Raw genomic sequence first — 26,540 nt, forward strand, 5'->3', positions numbered from 1 at the left:
CAGGCATCCATTGGCTTTTTCAGTGACTATAGTAGGCTGACGTTCTGACTTGGTTCAAACTATTAGCATGGCTACTCTTTTATTATCACATAGCAATAAGAAAGGCATTTAAATGGAATAAATACTATAAATAATAATCTGAAGATCAAAGCAAAATAGCAAAGACACCGTTGAGTATATTCAGCGTTTAAAATGTGGCAAAAGCTTGGCAATTCTTGTTAAAAACAGAAATTAATAGATCAACTAAAGTGTAATGAGATGCAGTTGGAAATTCAAAGTTGAACCAAGCAATTTAAGTGGCAGCTATAAACTATTAAAACTATAAACTTCATTTTTACTGCTAACATGCTCACTTGAATAGCAAAGCCATGTTAACTGCTTGAATAGGTTTAGCAAGAGAAATAAAACATTTTGCTTCTTAATGAAAGAAAAAGAAAAAAAACACAGTCACAGCATTTCCACAAACTGGTCGACGTTTTTATTACCGTACTGATTCAACCTTGTACAGTACTGTAACAAAAACCAAAAAGAAAATCGTGATGCTGAATACACACTTTTAAATGCTTTTATTAAAATGAATTTAACAGTTGGCGGGGGAAACACATGTGAAGTACTGATGAGGATTTTGCAGGATTTTAGTCATTCATTTGCTGATGTTGAACAGGTCCCACTTTATAAACTGGCCTCAGGTCAGTCAAACAGCTGGTTCAGTACATGTGGGAGAGATGGATCAAAATTGGAGCAATGAGGAAACCATCTTTATGTAGAGAGGATGAGGTCTCAGTATGCCCTCCCTGTGTCATACCAGTCCAATTAACCAGACCCTATCCATCCATTTTTAATGATTGCTAGAGCTGGGCTGCAGACGACAGATGAAGAAAGCCAGGCCTGTCTAGCCCTTTTCCAGCCATGCAATGAACAACTAATTATAACAACTGCCAAGAGCCATGGAGGGCTACCCTTAGAAACACGAGAAAAGGCCAGTGAGGACGGGTGCAGTCTAGGTTTCATAGTTAGGGTTCTTGCGGAGGATGACAAAGCCCTCCAGTATGGGCGTGACGGGCAGGTACTCCTCTGTGGCCAGCTCTGCCCTTTCTCCATGAGCCAGCAACACTGGCGTGGTGTGAGTCTGGAAACCTGTGATGGCCTTAGGCTTACCTGCCTGGCCCACAACATCCACAGCCTGTAGACAGGTCAGAGAAAATTGTGTTAAACAACCATGTCCATTTTTTGGCTATTAAATTACATACCATTCTCCACCACGCTTCTATTCTTAAAAAAAAAAATTTCTCTGAAGAAAAGAGCTGTTAAAGTTCTTCTTGCTTTCAGCAACTCTCAGAGAAAAAAAAAAGACAGCAGAACCTGTTCAGGAGGGAATTAATTACATGGGTTAGTAGGATAGGTAATCTCATCTTTCTCTGAACACAGTTTGAAACTTTATCTGTGGTGCTTTGTGTTAGGGAGAAAAGACAGAGTCAAAAAGCTCTGCAGACTTTAATTGTCTCAAATAAGTTATCCCAGGCTTTACCTGTCCAACTCTAACAGACACAGGCAGCGGTCGGAGTTCCTCATCGAATGTGACCAACATACGTGGCTGCATGGCTGCTACCAGGCCATAGAGAATGTAGTGAGATTTTCCCAGGATTACTGTAATGCACACAAGACACGAGGGGATGTTAGCACAGGAGACTCTCGGTTCAAAAAAAACTTTCAAATTACTGACTAATAATGGATGTGTGCAGCTGAGTGGGAGAAAATTAACTCACTGTTCTTGACGTCGAGGAAGGAGACGAGCACAGTGAGCAGTCCCGCCACGGCAACCTGACTCATCAGCTGCCTGTCGCTATGGTAGGGACAGAGTGTGAGTGTGCCTTTGCCCAGGTGAGTCAGACCCTGCAGAGGCAAACACGACAAAAAGTCAATAATTACTCTAACACACACACGCAAGGCGTGCACGTACACACAAACACACACGCACTCACACACTTTTCCAAAAGTTAATTTGAGTCTTGTACAGGGTTCCTTTTGTTTTGCCACACACCTGAGCCAGTCGGACCATGAAGAGATTATTGGGATCTTTGGCGTGATACTGTGCCAGCTGCCGCAGCATGGCTGCCAGTCGGGCATTATTTGTGCCTGAGGAAATGGAAAAAAATTAAGAGCTGTTAAACTTGTAAAGGGCATTGACACCGGTGGCACTCTCAGTCGAGGAGGCATTGAAAATGCCAACTAAGTAACATATACCTTCAAGCATTCTGTGAAAATTTTAGTGAGAAACTTTAGTCCAGTTAGTTTTTCGGATAGCTGGCACATTAGCATCTTAACCAATTAGCATGGTTCTGCAGTACTGAGCAAGATAATGAACCAGTCTATGCAAGCTGGGACATCTTTAACTGCTACATGACGATGTAGCAGTGTAGTTAAAGATTGAGCCACACGTTTTAGCTGGATTTACAATACAAGTTTGTTATGAATAATATGGTGAAAGGCTTGAAAAGAAAATATTTGATATCCCATGAATTGAATGCATGAATTCAACTGCACTCAATTTTAACTGCTTTCTGTATTTTTGTTCATTTTGTTCATTCTTTAAGTAGTCCTCAGGAAATGTTCTCCAGGCTTCTTTAAGGCTCTGGGGAGGCCAGTCCATGACTAACAGTGTGTTTTTCTATCCAGATATGCCGCTACTGCATCAGCAGTGTGATTTGCATCATTGTCATGCTGAAAATGTATGCTGTTTCCAATCAAATGCTTTGTAGTCGGTATTGCATGGTGGATAAAAACCTGACAGTACTTTTCAGTGTTCATAATTACATCAATTTTGACAATATCTCCATCACCACTGGCTGAAATGAAGCAACCATGACAGAGCCTCCACTGTGTTTCATAGGTGGTTGTGGATATTCACAGCTGTACCTCTCTCCTGCCCTCTTCTGTACACATTAACAATTTGAACCAAAACCTTCAAATTTAGATTCATCCCTCGATCAGACCTGTTGCCACTTTTAAGTCCAGGTCTTGTGTTATTTGGCATATCTCAGCCTTTTCTCCTTGTTCTCTTCCCTTAAGAAAGGCTTTTTGATAGCTACTCTTCCACTGAGATCATTTCTAATGACACAGATGACGTAGTAAGTGGAGGTGCCAGATGTATCTCTCAGCTCCTCTATCAATTCTTTGCTCATTTTTTCCCCTTATTTGTTAAGGACATGATTTTCAGATACTATTCATTTGCCGTAGATAGAACAAAAAATAGCAGGCTTTTAAACTATCTTTCACTTGTCCAGTTTCCAGAAATTATTTAAGGATGATAATATTTAGGATCAGATTTAGGATTGGTGTTATTAAAATAACATTCCTCTGAAAATGGTCAGGTACAAGGCCTGAACAGAAAATGAGTGAAAAAGCAGCCAATGGCCAAAGAAAACTCTTCAGAAAGCTGGAGAACTATTGCTCAAGATCATTTAAAAATATTACAAGTTTCTTTGGAAGCGAAATATCAAGAAATGAGGGGCGGCTCAATAGTTTAGCACAGTACTGTATAATGGCAACCATTGTTAGTTTTCATGATTTCATATTGTTCCTAAACTTACCACTGCCCACCATGCCCATGGCAAAGATGGAGTTGTGGGAGACCTCGGGGTCAGCATCATGGGAAAACTTGCTGAGGGTGTCCAAGATGTTCAGACGCGGGTTAGACACAGAAATGAGCGCAAGGGCCAGGGGCACCGCTCGCCTCAAGGTGGGCTCACCGTAACGCAGCTGATAAAATGCAAAGAAAGAAAATGAAAGTTCATGACAGCATAAATCAGGAATATACAGGAACAAAAATGTGTTTCTAAATATATGAATTGCCTACTTAGGCTGTTGCACCCTTGTATACAAATGACAGAAAGGAACTCTTTAAGAATAAGAACAAGAATCAGGATAAGGAGGAGTGATGTGAGTGAGAAGAATCAAATGCAGAACAGAAGTCAGTGTCGACTTCATTTTTTAAAAAAACATGAATTTTTCTCACAGAGATGGTGAGATAAGGTAACAAAGCATTCAGCAATGAAACTGAAAAGATTCACTGCCAGTAAAGTAGTGTAACTGACCAGGTGTCCAAATGTTCGTAGTGCCATCTCTGAGCCAATCTCCTCTCCCATGGCAATAAGGGCAATACCAAGAACAGCCACACCCTGACGAAGTAAACAAAGTATTCAAGGTTTTTTTCCCCTTCCACCCATCTAGGAAAACAGATAAATAAAAAGAACTGATGTATGATTATAAGGACTACAAGTCTGTCCTTACTTGGTGGGAGCCCATGTCAGCAGCAGTCTCCTTCTTGTCTTTGTCCTTCTTGTCCTTCTTATCTTTGTCCTCCTCTTTTTCCTTCTCCTTGGCTTCATAATGCTCACTGCAGATGTGGAGAAGCTGTTGCACCTTTAGCACATTACCAGATCCTAGACAGAAGAGGAAATTATAGCAGTGAAATATAACTAACACAGTACATAGGTCTGCAGTAGGTGTGTGGTAAGCCTAAAAGACTAACCTGCATATGCACAAATATCCACTAGCGTATTGGCAAAACTGCGGAAAGGTTCAGGGACAACCTGCAGAGCTGCCAGAGTCGTCTCAATTGCCTCTCCTTTCCCTAAAGCCAATGAAATGACAGCAGTTAGAGCAGCTGACCAGGAGGAAAGAAATTATGCACTACAATAAGAAGATTTTATTCAGCACAAAATGATTCAGAAAAAGTTGTCAAACTTTGAGAAATTGTGCATTTTATTTTCCTGTGTTCTCCGCAAATGCATACCCAGGTGGTTGAGTCCCAAGCCCAAAGGCAGCCAGCGAGCATATGTGTCCTTCAACTCCTGTTCGTTCTTCTCCATGATGGTCTGGACAATGGTGGAGGTCACATCACCATTACAAGTTCCTACTGCGATCATACCACATGCCAGCGCCGTCACACCAACCACCTGAGGATTTAAGACACACAGAAATGATACTAATCTGATCCTCCTTAAGAATAGGGAGCTATATAGAAAATGTGAAGACATACCTCCATGCTGGATTTAGAGTCTCCCATGACGGGGAGAAGGAGAGACAGGACATCTTCTCTGTTGGAGCCAGCATAAGCAAGACCCAGTCTGAAAAAAAAGAAGAAAAGGAGCAGGACATAATGTGATTACTTAACATTCAAAGAATATAAGACAAGATATCTCTATGGATGGTTTCTACAAGCATTCTCCTCACCCAAAGATGGCTCCTATCCTCATGATGTTACTATTGTGGAGGACGTAGTCAGACAGCAGGGCAAGAGCTGGATCACACTCATTCCTTACACCTGAGTTTACAATGCCACAGGCCAGAAGGGCACCAGACTGCACAGACAAGGATGATGCATGAGGAAAAAAAACAAACAAAAAACCCCCAAAAAGGTTCACTTTATACCTCTCCCAATTCACAATAAGCCTGAGGATCACTTATGTTGTTCACAGAGTTAATTGTTAAAACCAAGTCAGTGAAGAGTGAGTTCTTTATATAACTGCCTTGCTATAAAAACAGTGCTACAGATGCATTACAAATGTCAAAACAGGACACTGATCTGTAGATAAGGAAAAGTTTGACGTGTCCTCTCAAATATATCCAAACTATACCTTGATGTAGTCTTCAGAAGAGTAGAGGTATTTGTCAATCTGCGTCAGACCACCATCTACATCCCACAGCAGGATCATACCCAAGGAAGCTGCAGCGCTCAACATGCCTGAAGACAGCGGCAAATAAAATGTGCTGAAGACTGCCAGAAATGCTCACAGATATATGATTGTGAGATTGAAAAGTACCCAGTATAGCCACAGAAGCCCTCCACCTTTATATGCTGTGTGTGCTACGTGTGTTTTCTCATACCGTGGTCCTTGTTCTTGTACAGCCACTTGTTGCCATCATCTGTGAGGAGTTTATCTTGTCCAAAGGCTGCATTCACAAAGCCGTTCACAAAAGAAGAAGCCAAGTTCATCCGGGCCGAGTCCACTTGGGAGCCACTGCCTCCAAACCCTGCCACATACAGCACAAAGGTGATGGAGCGTGGGTACATTTAGCTCAACTTAACAGTAAATCACAAAACAGATCGTATCAAACTACCTCATTTTGTCTTTAATCATGTGAATGGATTTAAAGAACCAAACACCGGCCTCTTTAAGTGAGCCAAAAGTGACAGATAGAGAGAGATATAGAGATACAAAGAGAGAGAGAGAGAGAGAAGCACTTTTGCATTCAAAAAGAAGAGGATCCAGCTTTCTGTCTGGTCCACTTCAGCTCTGATGGAGATTTTTGTGAAGTAGTCACTCTTGTGAGTCATCCAGTGACGTCACTCCCATGATTGGAGTTTTTTCGGCTCAACTCAGCTTGGAACCCAAGGTGAAGAGCTACTAAAAAAAAAAAAAAGGTACCTGGTACTAGATACCACCACCCAGTGGAAAACCCTAAAAACTGAGTCGAATTGAGTCAAGTCAAGCTGAGTTGAGTTGCCAACTCAGTATTAGGGGAAAAGGGGTTTAAAATTTTATCTTGTCTTGCACGCCAAAAAGCCAAGGACTGGTCCTGTTACTGTACTGTCATCACTCTGCAAGTATAGATCCTTCCACTTAAATTCTGAAGTTCATCACTGAAGGGTCATATAGTTTTTATGTCAGAAGATTTGTTACTAGAGCAGGGCGATATGACCAAAAATATTTATCACGATATACATTTGAAAATTTGCAATAGCGATATAACTGACGATATAATTGACACTAGACAAAATACTTTACAACTCCACAACTTTATTAGTGCAAAAAAAAACAAACAAACATCTCTGTATTTTCACTTAAACAAGCAGCTGTTTTTTTATGTACAATAAAGTTATATAAAAATTCAAGAGTGCAAATGCCTCCCCGACAGTTTAACCAAAAGGCATTTCCAGTGGAAATTGGCCGACATATCCTCAGCATAACCATGTATAATATCCACAAAACTTAAAAAGAGGTAATACACACACAATACGGTAATATTATGTTGAAGCACAGTACGTATCACTCCGCGAGGCTCCTCCCTACGATAGCCGTAATGCTCTGACAATCCATCAAGTGGTGCAGGTTCGTAGCTTAGCAAAGTCGTACTAAAGCATTTGACAGATTTTCCAGCGCCGTGTACCACATAAAATCATTTCAAGGTCAGTAAACACAACCAGAATTCATACATAAGGCACACGGGATTATAAGGGGCACTGTCGGCTTTCAGAAAAATCAAAGGATTGATTTTAAGTGTGCCGTATTTTCCAAAAAACACGGTAATAACGACGGCCCGCTAGCATGCTCTACCAAAAATAGTGCTTTGTTGTGTATCTGATGGACGAAAGCTAAACCAGTTCCACACCACTGAAGTTGCAGCATTTTTACAAACCAATTCTGGTTCATGCGTTTCATTCAACAATCTGCTTTCGTACTTCTCATTCTCTGTCACCGCCATGCTTTTTCCGCCATGTGCGTATGAAAACAAAGGCACTGCGCATGTGCGTTTTACCCATATTCTATCGCGATATTTCATTTTCTTATTGTTGCCCAACATTATACCAGTATTACCGTGAACGGTATGATATGGCCCAGCCCTATTTGTTACCTTCTTATTTTTCATTCTTTTTAAAGAATGAAAATGAGTATGTCAGTCTTCAAATTGATATGCCACCTAACAGAATAGAAACAGTAAACCTTTTCACATGTACTCACTGTTGTTTTCCAGGTGTGTTTTGTAGATGTCATCTGGTACTTTGGGCTCCATGATATCCAACTGGGGAAGACAAGACAAGTTTGTTATTAATAAAAGTAAAAAGGACTGAGTCATTAGAGAGTGAAGCTGTGCTTAGGGTATAATCCTCCATCTCCCTTTATGAATCATAGACCATTATTCTTAAAGTGCCAGTGATGAGAGTCATTTTAGGCTTTTCATTCAGTGCTTTCACCATCTATTTGTCACCTACTCCAGAGGAAATTTATTCTGCCTCTTATCGTCTTTTTACAATTTTGGCATTACATTTATCTACAGTTCATCTCAATTAAATCTTCAGCAACAACCTTTCTACAAAAAACCTTGTGTTTCCTGTTTGTATAACTGATTCCACATAGTACAGACAAACAGTTTTAATGTGGAGGGAGGTACATTGGGGCCTTTCTGGGTACCTGAATTTTGATATCAAAAACTGGGCACAAAAAGGTTTGGATACTGGAAGTTTAGATGTTGCTGACCATATCATCACATTACATACCATTGTTTCTAACCCTTTGAAAAACATTTCCTCAAAGTTGTTATTAATAACAACTTAAGTGTTGTGCAACGCAGGCGACAAGTTGTTACATGATAGATAGGATGGATCTAAATAAGCTGTCATGATGTGAAAACTGGGCAATCAAAACACTCAATGTTTGACTTGTACATAAAAAACATAAATCTATCTTCATGAAAACCTTTTGCAGCTTTTTGTTGCCATTTAAGTTTTATTTGTACAGTTTGATCAGAAGTTACCGTCACTCATAATAAGGATGAACATCACTCATAATTTTGAACTTTGCGTCAAACTGTTTCTCCAGGGTGGAATGACAGCATGCATGTTTATTGATTTAAAGAAAAATTATTTATTTTTTGGGGTGATTTTTTTTTTTAATTCATTCATTCATCTAATTTTTATGACAGTTTCATTCTAATGGAGAGAGACTGAATATGAACAAAACACATTACATCGAAGTTATAAATTGATCTGCATGTCTGAGTGATATAGGCATTTCATCCTCTCCATCCAACCAGAATTCTGGGTCTCACAGATCAGCTGTGTTTCTATGTGGTACACAGATCTATCTTTTATTGCTACAAAGCACACTTGAGCACAGAATCAAAAAAAAAAAAAGACTATCAATCACCATCAGTCTGGAGCTCCACGTAAGATCTTGCCTCATGGGTGAGTTTTACCAGAAGAAAGGTGGTGGATCAGCCCAAAACTACACAAGCTCACTAACAAGCTCGTCAAGAAAACAAGAAACTTGAAGAGGAGTGGGCCAAATTCCCTCCTGAAATACGTGCAAACCTGGAGACCAACTACAAGAAATTGCCACTGTAAATGCCAACAGGTCATGTCTTGCTTGGGGATCAAATACTTATTTCACTTAATGGCATTTCTGCTGTCGCTCTCCTTTAAAATGAAAGTACCATAACTATACTAGATTGTTCATTTCTTTCTACCTGAGCAAGCTTACAAATTCACCAGGTGATCAAAAAATTATTTTCCCCACAGTTTCCAAACATCTGACCACAGCTGTATATGCAACCTTATGAGCCAGAGTGTATCCCAGCTGTTTTAGGACTAACACATAAAGACAGACAACCATTCGCACTCACATTCACACCTAGGGCAATTCAGAGTTAACCCCACTATAAATAAAGCTGAGTACCCAGGGAGTACGCAAACATGGGGAGAGCATTCAAACTCCACACAGAAAGACCCTGGCCTGATGGTGGAATTGAACTCAGGCTCTTCTTCCTGTGAGGCAACAGTGCTAACCACCATGCCACCCCTTATTGAACAATTCTCAATATATTTCTTAAACCTTAAAATACATTTCTTTATAACCTCCTGTCCTACCTCTCTAGCCAGGGCCAAGAAGTTGCTGTTGAGCTGCACATTTGACATGATCTCAGTCAGGTCTTCATAGTCCTCTACATCCTCATTAAGCTCCAGGAACATGCCATGACGACCCAACATGAATGCCATCTGTTTCTGGATGACTCTGGATAAAACAATAAAATTACAAGGAGTTTGTGTTTAATGCACGTTATCCACTAATATCTGACTAAATTACTTTGATATACCTTAATAGAGTTAAATATATATGCACACTCAGAAATTGTGTCAGTAAGTTTTGCACCTGTGAGAACCAACATGATCATGTTGGGTCTTTAAAGTTAAAGGCAGAACTTTAAAGTTCTTACATGTCTTTGCAGGATGTGAAGATGTTTTCGACAAGCTCCACATCATTGAGCATCAGGGCCAGGCGCAGGGCTTCAGGATAACAGTTGAACTTCCTGAAGATGTTCAAGGCACATCTCAGCAGTGCCGAGTTCTCTGGCTCAGGAACGTAACTCACACAGCTGAAGAAGTGAAGCACAAAGTTAAGAGATGCTCATATTCCAGTGAAAAATCACTAATTCATATTTATACTATACAACATGCTAAACTAAACAAGGTTTGTGTAGAATAGCTCAAACACACCTGGTGAGGTAGAGGCAGACTTTGCCGTATGCGTTTTCATCAATATAGTCCTCCAGCATGTCCAGCCTCTCAATCTCCATCAGCAGGTCACATGCCTCGTGCTCAGCATTGTGGGCCATGTTGTAGGGCACAATCTCCTTCACTAGTTTCAAAAGCGTTTCCTGCTGGGTCTTATCATTCTCCTCTACCTCCTGCCACTCTTTAGCCACCTCACCCGCAAGGTGTCTGAAAGACAGACAGAATAGTGACTCCAAACAGACTCACCAAAAAAATGAGGCAAAGGAAAATAAAAATGTTTTCCACTTATTCATCAGAAGGAAAAACACAATATCTGTCAAGCTTTTGTATGAATTCCTTTCAGTATCAAATCAGACTTTTGGTGCAGACACCAAACTTAAAATGCAACTAATTAGACCTCAATCACTAATCCAAAGAAATCAGTAACTAATAATTTGGGAAGTGGTTAGTACTGACTTTTGCACTTTTCAAAAAGTTCCAAATAAGTGACAAGTTTCAGTTTCATTAGCAATCAGATGGTTACATGGAACATTCTCAATTACTAGAAAGTGAGACAGTGAAAAAGTGGAGCTACAGAGCTGCTGCAAATTCTACTGTTAAAAAATGTCAATGTTGAACAGTAAAAGCACATTATTGTGAAAGATATGTGGAGCTGTGGCTGCTCATCTCTGACTGACACATAGTGGACAGCAAAGAGGCAGTACTATGCTGAAGAACACCAGGGTGAACTGAAAGTATATTTCTAGAGCTGACAGCAGCTGTTCCTCTCACTGTAAGCAAACCAAAAAACCTTAGTGAACAGAGAGCCAATTAGAGTCCTTTATGAAAACTTCAACATGTCTAAACATGTAAACCTGAACTCCTCAGTTAGATCATTCCAAAGCGGGGCCCTTTACTCAGCAGAAAACTTGTGGCATTCGCAGCACTCCACTGTAACATGTCTTACCTGACGTATTCATGTCCCCAGGAAGCCAGCTCTTCCTGGGAGCCCACTAGGCGGTACTTCAAACACTCCCTCTCACCGCTCATGGTCATAGCGAGCACTGATACAACATCAGCACAGAAGCGCTGCAACAACAAACATGAACACACACTGTTTAAACCCAATACTAATGTTGGATATTTTTCAAATGACCCACAATGTAATTGAGCACTTTTAACTAACAGTTCCATTTAATCACACATTCATACAGCATTTCTATACACTTCCAAGTACTTTGTCTACCTCACATTCATGGCCAAATAACCCGTCATGCATGTCTTTGAACTGTGGGAGGAAGCTGGACAACACGGAGGAAACCCGCACAGGTACAGTGAGAACAAGTAAAGGTCATCCAAAAAGCCCCAGCGGAGGCTGAACTTGTAACCCTCATGCTAACCACTCCACCACCTTTCTTTCTTGGCTCTTGACGGAGGCCGTTGCTTTTTCTCCTTCTCACTCTCTCTCCCTTGTCTTTCCTGCTTGGCTTCTCATGTCTTTTGTATAGTCTTGCCGAGAAGCCGGGGCTTGGGAGAGCCCGATTGTCCTGCGGAGACATTTACTGCCGGATACTCGATGGACGTTGCGTCGTGTGTCTGGTGACACTCTCGATGGAGGACATTGAACGACATCTACCAATTCGGAAGTTCTGGCTGATTGGAGCTGGCTTGGACCTGGCTTATCAAAGAACAAGAACCGGCTACAGCTGTTCAAAATCCCATAAGGCTGGCGGACATGATCGGCAGGGCTGTGAGTACTCAGACTGTGTTTACTGAATGCAATATGGATAAGATCTTGGAGGTGGCACTGCAACGGGAATTGAGAGACCTGGTGACTAGTGACGGACATTAGACCAACTGCAAAATTGGAGGCATCTTAAGGTATCTTAATTGCCCCTTGGGGACTGTCATACATATCATTAAAAATTCTTAATGGTCTCGTGCAATGAGTCAACCTTCTTCCTCTCACATCACATTTATTTATATATATATATATATAAAAAATATAAATACATACACACACACTCTCTTGGGAATCTATTCATACTAAATTCAGTCCATTTTCTGGCCAAGAGTCTCACCTTGTTCTCTCCAGGGGCCATGCCCTCATAGATTTCTTTGAGCTTGCCATAGTGTGGGCGCAGGAATTTCAGGGGTTTAGGTACTGAGGTCATGGAGGTGGTTGAGGAACGAATCTGTCTGCGCAGTTCTTCTAATGCAGGACGATACAGTGCTGTGTTTTCCTCCTGCAAATGTGAAAAAAAACAACAACCCAAAAATATTTTTACTTTGTAGGAATTTGTTTCATACCTCAACACACAAAGAAGTTGGAGAAATGTAAATACTCACACTCAGTCTCTCCACCATCATCTCCAAATCCTCTTGTAATTGCTTGTCTTCTTCTGACTGAAATAATATGAGGACAACATAAGAATGTCATAAATCAAATCCGTAAAAATAAAAAACATGACTCCTTAAGACCTCTCAATACTGCCGATGTTGCATATCAACACAATACGTTTGCTTAATAAGTGTCAACTGTTGCCAGTCAGTGAGTATTATATAGACCACTTGTTTTGGTGCAAGCTCAATCATTCAGTTCGGAAATCCCAAAATGTTGGAATTTCTTCCACTGAATTCAAGATACTTGAATTCAAAGTCCTGTATTCAGATTTCCAAGCAGAACTCAAGATGACATTTCTTTCTGTTAAATCTTAATAAAATCTTATAAATATTCAAGCCCATCAGTGGCGCAGGTATGTATTACTATTTACATACCACCAGGCATTGCTTAAATATGAACAGGAATGTGGTTTTCTACTTTATAATAATGATTATGTGTCTACTGAATTTGTCTAACAATGAATGTATGCCTTTTAAAGCTACTGTAACATATGGTTTACTAATAATACTATACTTTAATTGCGAGTTATATATATTTTTTCAGCATTTTTAATTTGTACACTTTTGTTAAACCCAATAGCATGTAGTATGTACATTATAACTATGAAGAAAGCAAATTTAAGTAGAGTCAAATTCTGTTTGTTTGCACAAACTTATCTAAATAAAGATGCTGAATATTCGGAATAAGAATTCGCCTGTCCATGTTTGCACTGGATTTCACTTAGCTTTCCACTAACTGTAAAATGTAAAGTCAATCTAATTAGTTCTCAGATATGATATTGCAGAATAGATGGGATTTTGCTGCGTGAGTTTCTGTGACTTCACGTTAGCTGCTGTGTCATACAGTACGTCTTCCAGTACTAGCCGAACATGCTAGCAGAGCTACATTAATGCCAGCAAAGACAGCGGACATAACAAGTAGCAAGCTAACGCTAGCATACCGGCTGATGTAGGCTAGGCTAAAATTACCTAACGGAGGTTATTAGCAGCATTTTAAAGGCCCACAACGTACTAATAAGTCAGATTGGTGACATTTCATATGCTTATTAATTGCAGTCCAGTAAATTGAAGCTCGGTAGACGTCTATCTTAAATCCCACTAACTTTTGGCCTGCTCGACCATGTTGTCAAAGCGACAGTGACTAAGGCAAATTAACACGTCTGGCTCGATTACATTTCAATGAATGAGCAAAAGGCCAAAATGTACCAATTCTTGCTCCTCTTTCTTCTCTTTATCCTTCCCCGAGGGTTGCTGGGCCTTCTCCTTGTCCTTGTCCTTCTCATCAGTCTTTTCGAGCTGCTTATTCTCTTTGTTTTTTGCCTCCTCCATGGTGGTGGCTCTGTGAACTGTTGGTTAGCAAACGGAAATGTTCAGAAAGCAGGAGAGCACCTTCTTCGCTACAGAAAATCTGTCCTGGTTTCACGTTACCGCCTCTACTGGCGGCGGGCTGTTGTGGTCGTTTGTGAGTACTTCAGGTACCGTAAAACAGGAAACAGATACGCGAAATTTCATGGTCAAAGACACCAGAAACTGCGCTATTTCACTATTTATTGATAGCTATTAGCATGCGCCACACTGTAGACGCATAATTATTGACGTCAATTTCACAGTGTTACAGTGACCAAAAATTTGACAGAGTTTGTGTCCTTTACACACCGTTCTGTGCATTATAGGTGGTGGCAAAACATATGAAAATTAAGGCTTAAATAAATAAGGTTTTCAATTATATGTGAAGTTTGTAAATACACAGGCGCTGTGTGCGATTTTAAGATGAATGCTGGTATTTCCTATTTTCTGGGAGTTTTCTAAAGTAGCACAACTTGTCATATGACTTCTCTGCACTATATCACATGCCCTTCACTATTTCCTTCTTTGTTAGCACTATGGCTTTTCCCACGTTCGTGGTGCTCCTTTGTCAGGTAGCCGTGTTTCTGTCTCTCTGTGCTGTTGGAGAGGGTCGCTACTCCATTTTCAGGAGGTTTAAAGAAGCACAGGACACCAAGAAGGGATCTCCGTTTGAGGAGCAATGGTTCCCACAGAAATTGGATCACTTCAACGGCGCTGACACAAGAGTGTGGAAGCAGGCAGGTCTACATGTTGGTTTATATGGACGTTTGTTTGATTTAACTGTGTGGTCTAATCTTGTGCAGTTGGACAAATGTGTCATAATGCATGCATCTGTCACGAAAGATAAAGCCTTTTTGGCTCATTTTACTGCAACCCCACTGATGTGTTTATTTTTTTTACTTTCTGAATGTCTCTCACTTTGTTGTTCCCTCTCAGAGGTACTTTATAAATGAAGCCTTCTACAGGCCTGGTGGGCCGGTGTTTCTGATGATAGGGGGAGAGGGCCCAGCAAATCCAGCATGGATGAAGGATGGCACTTGGCTCACCTACGCTGAGAAACTGGGAGCACTTTGCTTGATGCTGGAGCATCGCTTCTATGGAATGAGTCACCCTACAGTGTATGTTTATCCCTCTCTTTATGTCCTTTATGAGAGAAATCTCTATGTCTGTGTGGTCATCTGTCTTGACAACTCAGTATCCAACCCTCAGCTTCACCCTGTGCAGAGGGTAACACACACGTTTGCACTGCTTCAGGTTCAGCAGGTTTAACAAAGCTATGAAAACATTTATTGACATGAATGCATTCCTGATATTCTTGCTCTCAAGTTTAACCGTCTGCAAACCCTTACCATAACCGAAACCTAATTCTAACTTGAACGCTAAAACCAAGTCTTAACCCTCGGACAGAAGGGCTGTGACTCGTGGTTCAAAATTCACAAAGATGGCCGTACACACAGAATATTTTGATCATTTTCACTATATCATCTTTTTTTAGTTTTCCTGTGACAAATGACTCTAACAACTCAATCATGTAGCATAAATGAGTGGCTCTCAAATCCCATGTTTAGTGTGAGTTAAAGCCGGCCTATTTTTAGAACAGGAACTCCACGATTACCCGCATGTGATAAGGTTAAGGGACATGTGTGAACTGTAGCTGAGTAAAATAACTGACTTCCTTAAATTTCAGCTCAGCATGAACAAAAATGATCAAATGCAGAAGTGAAGCAGTACTGCACACCAAATATGTTATACCAAAATAAAAAAACAATGTTGTGGGTGCAAAAACTGGTATTAAAAATGTCAGGCTTCCTTTGTTTATGCACCAGTGAGCTGTGTGCCTTTCAAGTGGTTAACCTCAGTTTGAATCTTTACACAGGAAGTTTCTGCCAGAGCAAGGTGCTCTTAAGTATGGCTAAATCACTTTGCACAGCTCTTTGCAGGTTTTCCCCAACTCTGGTTGTGCACACTGTAGGATCAGAACAAATTTACATTGAAACCACCAGCTGAATTTTCTCAGCTGGTTTTATCAGCACCACTAGATGGCAGCACTGCAGTGTGCCCGTAGCCCAGTCGCTAGATGGAACAATGTGGTTTGATACTGAATGCTTACTCTTTTCTTTTAGGGACCTCAGCACAGACAACCTGCGTTTCCTCAGCAGTCGTCAGGCGCTGGCTGACCTAGCACACTTTCGCACCATGATTGCCAAGGCCCGAGGGCTGACTGACAGGAAGTGGGTGGCGTTAGGTGGGTCCTACCCAGGCTCTCTGGCTGCTTGGTTCAGGCTCAAATACCCCCACCTGGTCCATGCCTCTGTGGCCACCAGTGCACCTGTTTATGCCACAGTCAATTTTCCAGGTAAGAAGAGACATGAAAAAGCCCAAACAGTGTAACAAAGCCCTAAATAATGTTGTCTAGTCCTGATTTTAGAATGTGCTGAACTCCATTTAAAACAATCTAGGATTTGAACATGTATATGCATTCAGGAAACAAAGTGGGATTACCACATTAAGGATACGCTAAAGTGTTGTTTGTTGTGCTTCTCAGTATTACATTCAGTTTCATATAATGTATGACACACTAAAAACACACTGCAGTATCAACACCCTCACCAAACACACGAAGCATCAAATCGAACCACTCGACAAATTTTCTAGCTTCGGTCAGTGTCTCGGAACTAAAAGGCTCAGACACATCAGAGATGAGAGCTCATTCTCTATCTGTGTCTGTGTTGTATTTGGCCGTCTCCTTTGTTTTTCTCCGCAAGGCTGCAGGCTGGAATCGAGGTCAGAGGAGCTTTTGAACATGGATTTAGGCTCTTCCACCCACACATGTGCTGTCTTTAAGATGCTATCGCACACATTCATTAGACATTCCTTTTGGATTTAGGGACATGTGAGAGACAAAACACCTGGGACCAATGGTGTACTTGCATCAGCCATCTCTTTTGTCCTGCAGTAAGTTCGTGGTTATCATTTCCAGCACAGCAGTAAGTTAGAAACTACCAGTAAGAGGTTGGCTTTCACTTAAGAAGGGGGGGAGAAAATTCCTGGATTGTGTAATGTGGAGTTTCTCCTCTGAGCTTTTAGACTTTCATAAGCTGTGAAATTCACTCATCATTTCACTTTCAACCTCACTGAAACCCAAATAAACACTCTCAAACATTTAAATGGAACTGGGTTCACACGCTGTTTTGAAGATAAATTGGTGCCTCTAAAATGGTCCTGTGTGTTTAACCAAGAGCTTTTTTGTGTGTGTATTATTGTGGTCTTTTTATAGCAGCCCAGGTTTAAGTGTCCACGCACCCTCTGCCTTTTTCTCTCTTTTTATTTTTTTTTATTTTTTATTTTTTCCCCAGAATACTTGGAGGTTGTTTGGCGTTCGCTGGCCTCAGAGAACACAGAGTGCCCATTGCTAGTGAAAAAGGCTTCGGATGACCTCGTCAAACGCCTGAAAGACCCCAGAACCTATGAAAACATCACCAAAGACTTCAAGTAGGTTACATTTGCTCTCTGGAAGTGATCCTTCTGTTTTGTTATTTGCCGTGACCAGAGGAGCCCTTAACTTGAGGCATGTTATATAAACGGAGTGTCCAGTTTGCTGCCAATTACAGAGTAAGCCTTCCTGATCAGTCTGGCAGACCACAGCAAAGCTGACATCCCCTTACTTCTCTAGTCTGACCTTATTCACATTGAGAACCAGATGATTCTTCCAAAGTGTGTGTGTGCGCGTGCGCGTGTGCGTGCGCAACAAGGGTCATCTTGGGTCAGAGTCAACAGCTCCAGAAGTATTGCCTCAGTTTTCTGGATGAAGCTGGGCCGCTGGAGGGTTTCTGTGTGGTTACGCACAGAAATGTCTCACTGTATTTCCTTACATCACTTTATCATTGGGTTTATTGTTATTACTGTGGCTGTCTAAGATTTTAAGGCTTAACATTACTTAAAAAGAGTAAGTAAACAAAAACGCCTCGGCATTTACTTTTATTGGGTTATTTTCTCAGCCCTCTTATTACATTATTTTCTTTTCATTCACTTCCATTATTCTCAGTTACAAACATGAAGTCATTCTTACCCGTGCCATGTGTGCAGCCTCTGATGTTATTTTATAGCCTGTATTTGAGGTTTTTATAGTGACTGTCAGCATGATAAATAAGCAGTGTTGAATGGCGTCTTCAATGGCGTGGGCAGTTTTGCAGAACTTGTGCTGTCATGGGGACTTGCGAACCTGCCCATCTTTTTATTTCTGCTTCATGCAGACATGTCCTCATTGCAGGCAGAGGTCACAGGGGTGGTTTGGAGGCTTCCAGCTTTAAAACCGCAAAATATCAGGCAAAGCAGCGCTTGCGTCACAGCTTGAGCATGGAGGAAGTTTTGGTTCACTGCACACACAAGGGAGTTGAGTCCAATAAAATGAAAAGTGAACACTTAACTACGTACATCCACAAACGCACCTCAGTAAGGTACAATCACTGCCGTGATTACTGTCAGCTTGACAGACGGCCCTAATCATTTGCATGGATTGACTTTGAATACATGAATACTTGATTAAAAGGGAAGTCAGTTCTTTGGATTTACTTCTAGCTGCATATTATAGAAAGTAACACCCAAACACATGCTGTTGGCTAGCACTTTACTATTGTCCCCCCTTTATTTCTTTTTTTTTCCTCTGGTTTTTCTAATTTCTTCATATCCTTCCCTATTCCCATGTTTCTTCTCCTCCAGTTTGTGCTCCAAACTACAGATCCAGACAGACATGGACTCTGCCTATTTCCTGGAAACACTGGCTGGCAACTTCATGAATGTGGTCCAGTACAATGAAGACAACAGGGGGTTTGAGGTGAGGGGAAAGCCAAACTGTATTGGGGGGAAAGAGCCAGACATGTGGCTTCTGGAGTGCTTCTTGATATCCTCAGTCCAAAAATGATAACCATCTAATATGTTAGAAGTTGTACAAAACGAAAACACTTGTTTACAGGAAAATTAGATATTATTTTGCAGAGGGCACAGCATTTATCCCCTACTGCCAATTTTCTCTGAGCTTTCTCATTGTCATAGATCCACATAGGTCCAGTTAAGAGGAGGCTCTCCCTTTAAGGATGAGGTCGGTAAATGATGGACAGAACACATGCATAAAGATTTACACCAACATGCCTGCAGTTGACTCTGCAGGACAGGCACAGATGCATATCTGTAGCTGTTGTTCAGTAAGTACAAATGGCTTGCGTAGTGTTTGGGTGTAGCTGCTCTACAAAATGTGCCCAACCACGTATTTTTGATACCGTTTGATGTAAAAAGACATCTGATATGGAAAGAATTTTTTAATTAAGACATGATTTATGTGTACTGACTAAGCACTGAACAGGCTTTGTAGCTATCAGGGCCTGAGTTGAATGCAAGACCACTATGAGTCAGGGGTGTAACAGGGAACCGGCAGTGTGCTGAAACATGATAAACCCTGCATTGTCTAACAGCGAGAGGCCCAGAGATATTGCCTCGGAAGAATTTTTCCAAGGTTGCGTCGGGGACCTGTTGCTTGCTTACTGTGTCTGTGTGTTTATATAAGAAGTGGGGCCTGGCTTGTTGCTCTGCAAAGTGGAGGCCAACAGAGTAGATAACAGTGGATGGTGGGAGGGTTTGACTTGTTTTTAAATGAAAGAAGCCAGTACGGTGGTGTTTGGTGCTGGTGCTTTTTATCTGAGATTTGCTTGTATTTTAGTGGAAATATTTCTAGCATAAGATTAAGCCCATGGTCACGATAAATGCACAGTAATGCGCAAGAATCTTAAGCCACCCCTGTATCTTTATATTTTGCTAGGGAAATGGGTCCAATGTGCAAAAATACAGTATATAAAACACAGTTTTCCCAGTGCTAATCAGCTTCAAAGTCAATATTTGGTGCTTTTTGGCACTTTTATTCTTCAGCACGGTCTGAACTTTCCTCAGCAACTTCTTGTCTTTTCTGTAAGATTTCAGGAACAGGATACAAATCCATGCAAGTGTGTGTGATCAGCATTCTGTTGCGGTACAGCAGTAAACATGTACAGCCTTTTAGTAGAAGTCCCATTGTGCATGATTTTTGTCAGTTACTTTGGTTACTGTACTTTTCACCTTTTCCTCACTTTTCTTTAAAAAAAAAAAAAAAAGTGACTCCCCATCCCATCCCCTCTCTGTCCCCCTGGTGCCTGGAGGAGACGTGAGTCCGGTTACCAATAAGCTGATGTGAAAAAGTAACAAAAGAGCCTTTGGTCTCTCTGGTTTCCTGTCGCCCCAAGCTAAAGAGACGCTTATAAAAGAACTGAAGGGAGCGTCGGGCCACATAGTCCGCAGAGCTAGCAGACAGACACAGCCCACAGCTGCCTTCTCTGACACAAAGGGCAGAGAAAACTAGCAGGTTTTGGGTACCGCTGAGGAATTTGGGTAAGAACTCGGGGTGAGGTGTAACTCAAGCAGTAGAGTCACAGCAGTGGTTTTATGCTTAAGGTTTTCAATAGGGTGCTGTATAAAATGCAGAAAGACCTTATGTAACGGTACAGCTTGTAGCACAAGTACAAATAGTTTGTTTTCTTTTTCTTTTTTCTTACATAGAATAGGGGATGGTAATCACAGGTCACTTAGGTGTTCATTTTTTCACGTAAGCACCACTCTGATCTCTGCCACCTGTTTGCTCCTGCAGCCTCACTCTGTCAAAAAGCGCTCTAATGGAAGCATTGAGACACACTGAATGTGCCATTTACCAGAGTAGTGCTGTCTCGAATTAAACACTCATCAGCACATGTCTGTGGGGAACAGGACTGCCTCCTGATACTTGCTTTACCATGAGTGCTGAAGATGTGTCCTCCTCGTTTGGCTCAATATCATTTGAGCCCTTCCTTTTTCCTTTCTAGCTAAGATGGTAGCTGCTGAGTTCAAAAACTGTAGGGTATTCCAAATTTGACTTTTGACTGCTATAAAGACACCATCCAGGTTCTGGTAGAGCTTTTGATGTAGCCTTACTTGATAATGTTAATACCCTCAGGCACTCAAAATTGCCAGTGTAATTTTAGACGGGTGTATATGTGGACCCAGAGTGCTGGACAGCAACCACTCAAAAGCCACAGTGTTTGTGCTGATCACAATGGGCATACATGGAGCAGGTCGCCACACGTGACAGAAACTGCATCAACGATGTCCACTAATTGTACACGGCTAGACTTGTGAGGACAAAGACATGAATATATTATGCGTGTTTGTCCAAAGAGAACAGGCCACTGAAAATGCAACACAGATATTTTCCTCCACAGATGTGTATCCAGACTGTAAAACATAAACTTACTGGCTTATTCTGCGGCTTAATTTTTATATGCGAAACACTACACAACTGCCAAGAGTTAACTCTCATTTGCATAAGATGAAAGGTTTAGTTAACTTTCAGCTTTCTTCTTTTGTCAAGCTGCTACTGAGTCTCTCACCGCCTTAAATCCCAGAGTGCTCTGTGAAGACATTCTTGCATGTTGTTAGAAGATGCCTGGGGGCGAACTCTTTCTCACTTCATGCTGCTGGCCTGTGTGCCTAGGTATTCTTGCTACTATCACCTCACAGTTAAATTTTTTTTTTTTTTTTTGTTCACTACTTTGTCTAAGATTGCAATATCACAACTATTGGATGGATTGGGTGAAGATAATATTTGTCCTTTTAAAGGTGGAGCGCATTAGCAACAAGAGCCTTTGTTGATTAGTGTGTATTACAGGAACTGATTCACAGGATGGATTTCTTGCCAGTTGGCCTCATCTCAGTGTCACCATCTGGGAACTCTAAAATACCCTGCCCTTGTCCACATATGAAATGAATAAATATTCATGTTATGTTTTTTGAGGTTGTACAAAACATTTAAAAGGCCATCACACCGCAAGGTCCTTTCAAGAGCTGTTTTGGACCTTCTGGTAATGTCAAAGTCAAAATAATTTCTAATTCAACCTTGATCATGTGTTTTGTTTTTGGGGGTGTGTGGGATGGGACGGGGGTTAAATGTGTTTGCTTTTCCAAACACAACTTCTCGCTCAAGTGTTGTGCCATACCAGCATGCGTTTTAGTGTTTGACAAATGCTGACCAAACTTCATCTACTTAACCACTGGAAAAACTGCCACTTTCTGTTGGGACCACCTTTTAGGATGGGGGTTAAGGATTTCCTATTCACATCCACTTATACACTCTGTATTGTATTGTAGGAGCTTAAATCTGGTCTTGCAGCTAGTTGTGACCATATTAGGGTATTCTCTCTCTGTGACTCTGTCTTTTGTTTTGTTTTTTTCACCCTCACTCTTGGCTTTATATGACAAACTAAAGCCTAAAGTTATGGCTCAGAGATTATTTCCACATCTATTTTCTTCCACTTAAATAATCCAGGTGTTGGAGCCTATCTTAGCTGTCACACAGCAGGCGGTGGGGTACACCCTGGTCAGGTGTGTGGCCTTGAGTGGTGCGGTATGGTGATAGTCCTAACAACAGCGCCACCGTCCCTCCCTGTATTTGTGCAAACACTGATTTATTTGAAACTTTGGTCAAGGGTATAATAACCCAAAGTAGCCGCTCTGAAAAATTAAAATAATATAACTGCACATCTTGCCATCAATGTTGAGAAAACAGTGTTTCTATGTCATCCTAACAATCTTCTTTTCCTTGTGGTGTGCTGTGATATGTCATTAAAGGGTGTTACTGGTACCAACATCACCATCAAGGTGCTGTGTAGTGTGATGACTGACAGCTCACTGGGAGACCCTTACGCCAGATACGCAGCTGTGGCCCGTCTCATGATGGAGACCACCTCTATGAAATGCCTGGACACTAGCTTCAGCAAATACGTCAGCGACATGACTAACACATCCTGGGATGGACCAGCTCCAATAGCAGGTGGGTGTGGACGCGTCTTCCTTGGAAGTGGTATTTGGTTTGCTCATTTTTATTTAGCTTTAGCTTGTGGTCCTTATGAAACAGATATTTCTGTACCTTGCAATTTTAGGCTGTCTTTTGTTGTTTTGTTAGTAGAGTAGTTTATTTTTGTTGTTGCACTTAAGGGAAACTGTCATGTCTCATCGTGACTTTCCACTGTCATCCAACAATAATTCAGGAGCACTGCAGTAGCCTTAGGAAATGGAATAGAACAGTCACAGGCTTGTTCTGGCATGTGGTTACTATGCTGATGGAAGGATTTGAACAACCAAAATAAAAGGAAAAAAGCTAATTCGGGAGTATTGCTTAACTTTACTACTAAATAAATCCTGGCATAACATCCCAAAATAATGCTACTTTTTCTAAACGAAGTTTTCACGAAGTTCCTATATTGTATCCACTTTTTAAAAAGTTAAATTAAGCCCGACCTGTGCCCCAGAATATCTTTCCAGTTCCAGCCAAAAGTGTCATACCAGTCATTCCTTTTGCCGTGGCTATGTATGCCGTCACGCTTTCTGTTTATGTAGGTTTATATGCCAAAGCAAACGGAACACAAGTGAGCTGCTAGGTCTGAATTCAGGAGCTCAGTTCTTTTCTACTTGGAGGTGGTGCTTTTACCTGTGCTGAATCACAACTGGCTGCAAACCACAATAGCTCGTTCAGAGACTGTGTGCAGAGAAAAGAAATATTGAGTTAATCTATTCCATTTGTCGGTCTAAAGACACACTGGAGATGTGTTTAAAAACAGGGAAGTGAATCTGGCACCACTGCATCCCCTTTAACACCCGTGGTTTATACTGCACATAAGATAGAAGAAGAAGAAATGCACACATGATGTTGGGCTCACATATATAACTTTGTAGTAAAAATGGCATTTTTGTCCAGGGTCGCATGTTTCTGTTGTCAGCTCAGACTTCAGTGGGAGGGGTGGGGTGGAGGGTCACAGGAACAGGATGTGGTCTCTTTGAAAAGTCTTTGGGATGCGCTTGCATAAACTTCCCTGCCCACCTCTTTGTCTTGGGGCTCCAGTCAAGTTGTTTCCTGTATTTATTATGGCTGAATAGCTGAAAATGAATACTTTTTTTTATTTATTTATTTTTTAAATTAAGGTGATTTTAAGATAATTATTAGAAATGCTGGCTCTAATAACATAGTGTGTATAATGCTAACAAGGAAATGAACATGCTGTTCATGGGTAGATTTTTGTGTATGTCTTGACAGGGAGACAGTGGGTCTACCAGACCTGTGCTGAATTTGGATTCTACCAGAGCACTGATTCACCCAACCAGCCGTTCGCTGGCTTCCCTCTTGTGTGAGTACACCAAACATGGCCAGTAAAGCTCACACATTTAATTGCATATTCAGTTGTCATTCTTATTTTTCTTTTTCTTCCCATCCAGATATTTTCTGAAACAGTGTACAAACTTTTACAACATCAGTGCTGAGCAGGTGGCGGAGGCTGTCACACAGACCAATGAGTATTACGGCGCTTATGACATCCGCTCAAGCAGAATTGTGTTCCCCAATGGCTCCATTGACCCCTGGCATGCCTTGGGGGTCACTCAGGACATCTCAGCTGACCTACCTGCGATTTTCATCAAAGGTGAACAAAAATGATGCATAATGAATTTTTATGTTAAGTTTGTTTTACACTCTGGATACACATTTGTGGGGAGAATGTCTGTTTCAAATCATGAGATCAGCATATGTCCAAATAATCCCTGTTAACCAAAAGGTCGGGCTGCACACTGCTCTAAACATCCCTATTGTCCTTTTTTTGTTTTGTTTAAATGATGTCTGTGAGAGCGGTGGTCCTGGATATGGTCATCTCAGGTATACATCTCTGGCTGTGAACACAGAAGCCACAACCACCTGCTGTTTAGATCTTCTGTTTGTGAGGGACAGCCAGTCAGAGTTTGGCTCAAAGGAACAGCAGGCTTGTAGAAGTGGAGGCCCCACATAAGATAAAGATTTCTTTAAACTGTGAATCATGGAAACAGAGTTTAACAATATAACAGTGAAGCTGGAAGTGAGGTCCCGTTTAAGTAAACACCTTACAAACTGTACATCAGATTGCACTGATATTTTTTTATTTTTATTTTTTTAAACACAAGTCCACACTGAGACTGAACTATGTTTGTGGTTGCTTTACATTACATAAGCCAAACGGCTAAATCAGAGTAGAACAATGCTTTACTTGTTCAACTCCAATTTTATTTGCTGGTTAATTGTGCTTGGAAGTCTTGTTTCCATCTATATTTTTTTTCTTTTTTGTCTCTTTTGCATGCCTTATCCACTGTTTTTTTCTTTCCCCGATCCAGGAACCTCTCACTGCGCCAACATGTACCCAGCCAGGAGTGATGATCCCCCACAGCTGACCCTGGCCCGTGACCACATCTCCTTACTTCTGCAGCAGTGGCTGAAGCACTGACTGAGAGCTAAATAAGCCAGCAGTGGCTTTGCAACTGAAGCGTAATACTTTCAGGTCACTGAGAGTGGGAGAAGAGTGCTTAGCTTCCTGCCAAATTTCTGGTTGATCTGAAATTCTATTTTGCACAAGAATCTTTAGGTCCAAGTTCAGGTTTTGAGCTCATAAATAAAGTTTTCTTTTTTCTTTTTCTCTTTTTTAAATTATTTCTTGTGTTTGTGGGTACTTTGTTTCAAAAATGTAATCTTGCAGAATTAGAACAGTTTTTCTTAGTGAGTTTATAATGTCAGGTTTAACTCTCCTAGGCATATAATTGATTTATTAGGTTTAGTCATCGGTAGCCTGGATAATTGCTGTAGTTAATCAATTTTCGTGTGGAAAAGCTGTTTGCTTTTGGAGACAGCACTTGCTAAATCTGAACAAAATGCTTTTGGCACTGAGAAACTTCAGCTTCCCCAGAAGCCTTTAAAACATTAATCAAGCTTTCAAAACCAAGGTTATCGACCTTTCACTTCAACTGAAGAAGGAGAGTCCTGTTTAAACGGGCAGCAGTGAACCTGCAAAACCTTTTTAACTGGGAATTTGATGAGAAATGGCTCCACTTCATGTCTTTGTGTTCCACAAACATGCACACATCTGGTTTTGTTCAACAAAAGTTTAGTTGTGTTTGATAAGAGTGTGTTTAAAACCCAGCAGGAGAAGCGTGATTATCATCTCTAGTTTGGCCCAGAGAGAGGTGCACTGGAAACATCTCAGGCTTCAAGTTGCACAATGGGGTTGGGTGGCAGTGTTCTTACGGTATGTTGTTTTTTTTTTGTTGTTTTTTTTTTGCCTTTGAAGTAGATGGGTTTGGCTTAAAAATGAGTAAGAGAAGAGACGTAGGAAGACACAATTGTAGTGCACAGCTGTGGGTTCACTGACCTTCTCAGAATTCTCCCAACTCAGACAAACTGACCCACTTTGCCTAACAATGATAACAGTCCCATCTCTGCATCTGGACATGGAGGACCCTCCCCATTCCAAACACACACTCAGCAAAAGCTGTAGCTCAGAACGCAGCCCCACTGTGGGTGTCCCATGTTGTGTTTTTACAGCCTTGATCTAGTTATTTACTCGACGCTGGGAAAGGAACTTATTAAACCCAAGGTTCAACCTAAAAAAATATA

General features: G+C 41.1%; 2 protein-coding genes across 2 annotated transcripts; one reads left to right on the plus strand and one right to left on the minus strand.

Moving 5' to 3' along the window:
- Positions 1–487: 487 nt before the first annotated feature.
- On the minus strand, positions 488–14,164 carry LOC102208166 (proteasome 26S subunit ubiquitin receptor, non-ATPase 2). Its single transcript, XM_005738339.2, has 21 exons — positions 13,883–14,164; positions 12,623–12,679; positions 12,355–12,519; positions 11,241–11,362; positions 10,277–10,501; positions 9,997–10,155; positions 9,650–9,794; positions 7,746–7,806; positions 5,890–6,036; positions 5,640–5,746; positions 5,236–5,363; positions 5,042–5,129; positions 4,796–4,958; positions 4,532–4,633; positions 4,291–4,442; positions 4,095–4,178; positions 3,591–3,759; positions 2,042–2,136; positions 1,767–1,893; positions 1,529–1,647; positions 488–1,183 (listed from the first exon to the last, which is right to left on the minus strand). Exons 1-21 carry the CDS (start codon positions 14,003–14,005, stop codon positions 1,001–1,003), a joined length of 2,721 nt encoding a protein of 906 aa, XP_005738396.1. The 5' UTR covers positions 14,006–14,164; the 3' UTR covers positions 488–1,000.
- A 333-nt stretch (positions 14,165–14,497) lies between these two features.
- Positions 14,498–26,276, plus strand: prss59 (serine protease 59, putative). The gene is made up of 9 exons (XM_005738340.1): positions 14,498–14,760; positions 14,960–15,141; positions 16,147–16,379; positions 17,380–17,515; positions 18,743–18,857; positions 22,706–22,907; positions 24,168–24,258; positions 24,347–24,549; positions 25,268–26,276. The coding sequence occupies exons 1-9, from the start codon at positions 14,527–14,529 to the stop codon at positions 25,375–25,377; spliced, it is 1,506 nt and encodes a 501-aa protein (XP_005738397.1). The 5' UTR covers positions 14,498–14,526; the 3' UTR covers positions 25,378–26,276.
- Positions 26,277–26,540: the final 264 nt, after the last annotated feature.

This window comes from Pundamilia nyererei, unplaced genomic scaffold (assembly GCF_000239375.1).
Source record: "Pundamilia nyererei isolate P.nyererei 1_Seehausen unplaced genomic scaffold, PunNye1.0 scaffold00083, whole genome shotgun sequence".
In the NCBI taxonomy this organism is placed as follows: domain Eukaryota; kingdom Metazoa; phylum Chordata; class Actinopteri; order Cichliformes; family Cichlidae; genus Pundamilia; species Pundamilia nyererei.

Bases quoted from the DNA above. Each gene is read 5' to 3' on its own strand.
- LOC102208166 (XM_005738339.2), bottom strand. From the start codon at position 14,005: ATGGAGGAGGCAAAAAACAAAGAGAATAAGCAGCTCGAAAAGACTGAT. The intron at 12,680-13,882 runs GTACATTTTGGC...ATATTATTTCAG, and splicing joins AGAAAGAGGAGCAAGAATTG to TCAGAAGAAGACAAGCAATT. The intron at 1,648-1,766 runs GTGAGTTAATTT...TGTGCATTACAG, and splicing joins CTTCCTCGACGTCAAGAACA to TAATCCTGGGAAAATCTCAC.
- prss59 (XM_005738340.1), top strand. From the start codon at position 14,527: ATGCCCTTCACTATTTCCTTCTTTGTTAGCACTATGGCTTTTCCCACG. The intron at 15,142-16,146 runs GTATGTTTATCC...CTTTTCTTTTAG, and splicing joins GGAATGAGTCACCCTACAGT to GGACCTCAGCACAGACAACC. The intron at 18,858-22,705 runs GTGAGGGGAAAG...ATGTCATTAAAG, and splicing joins AAGACAACAGGGGGTTTGAG to GGTGTTACTGGTACCAACAT.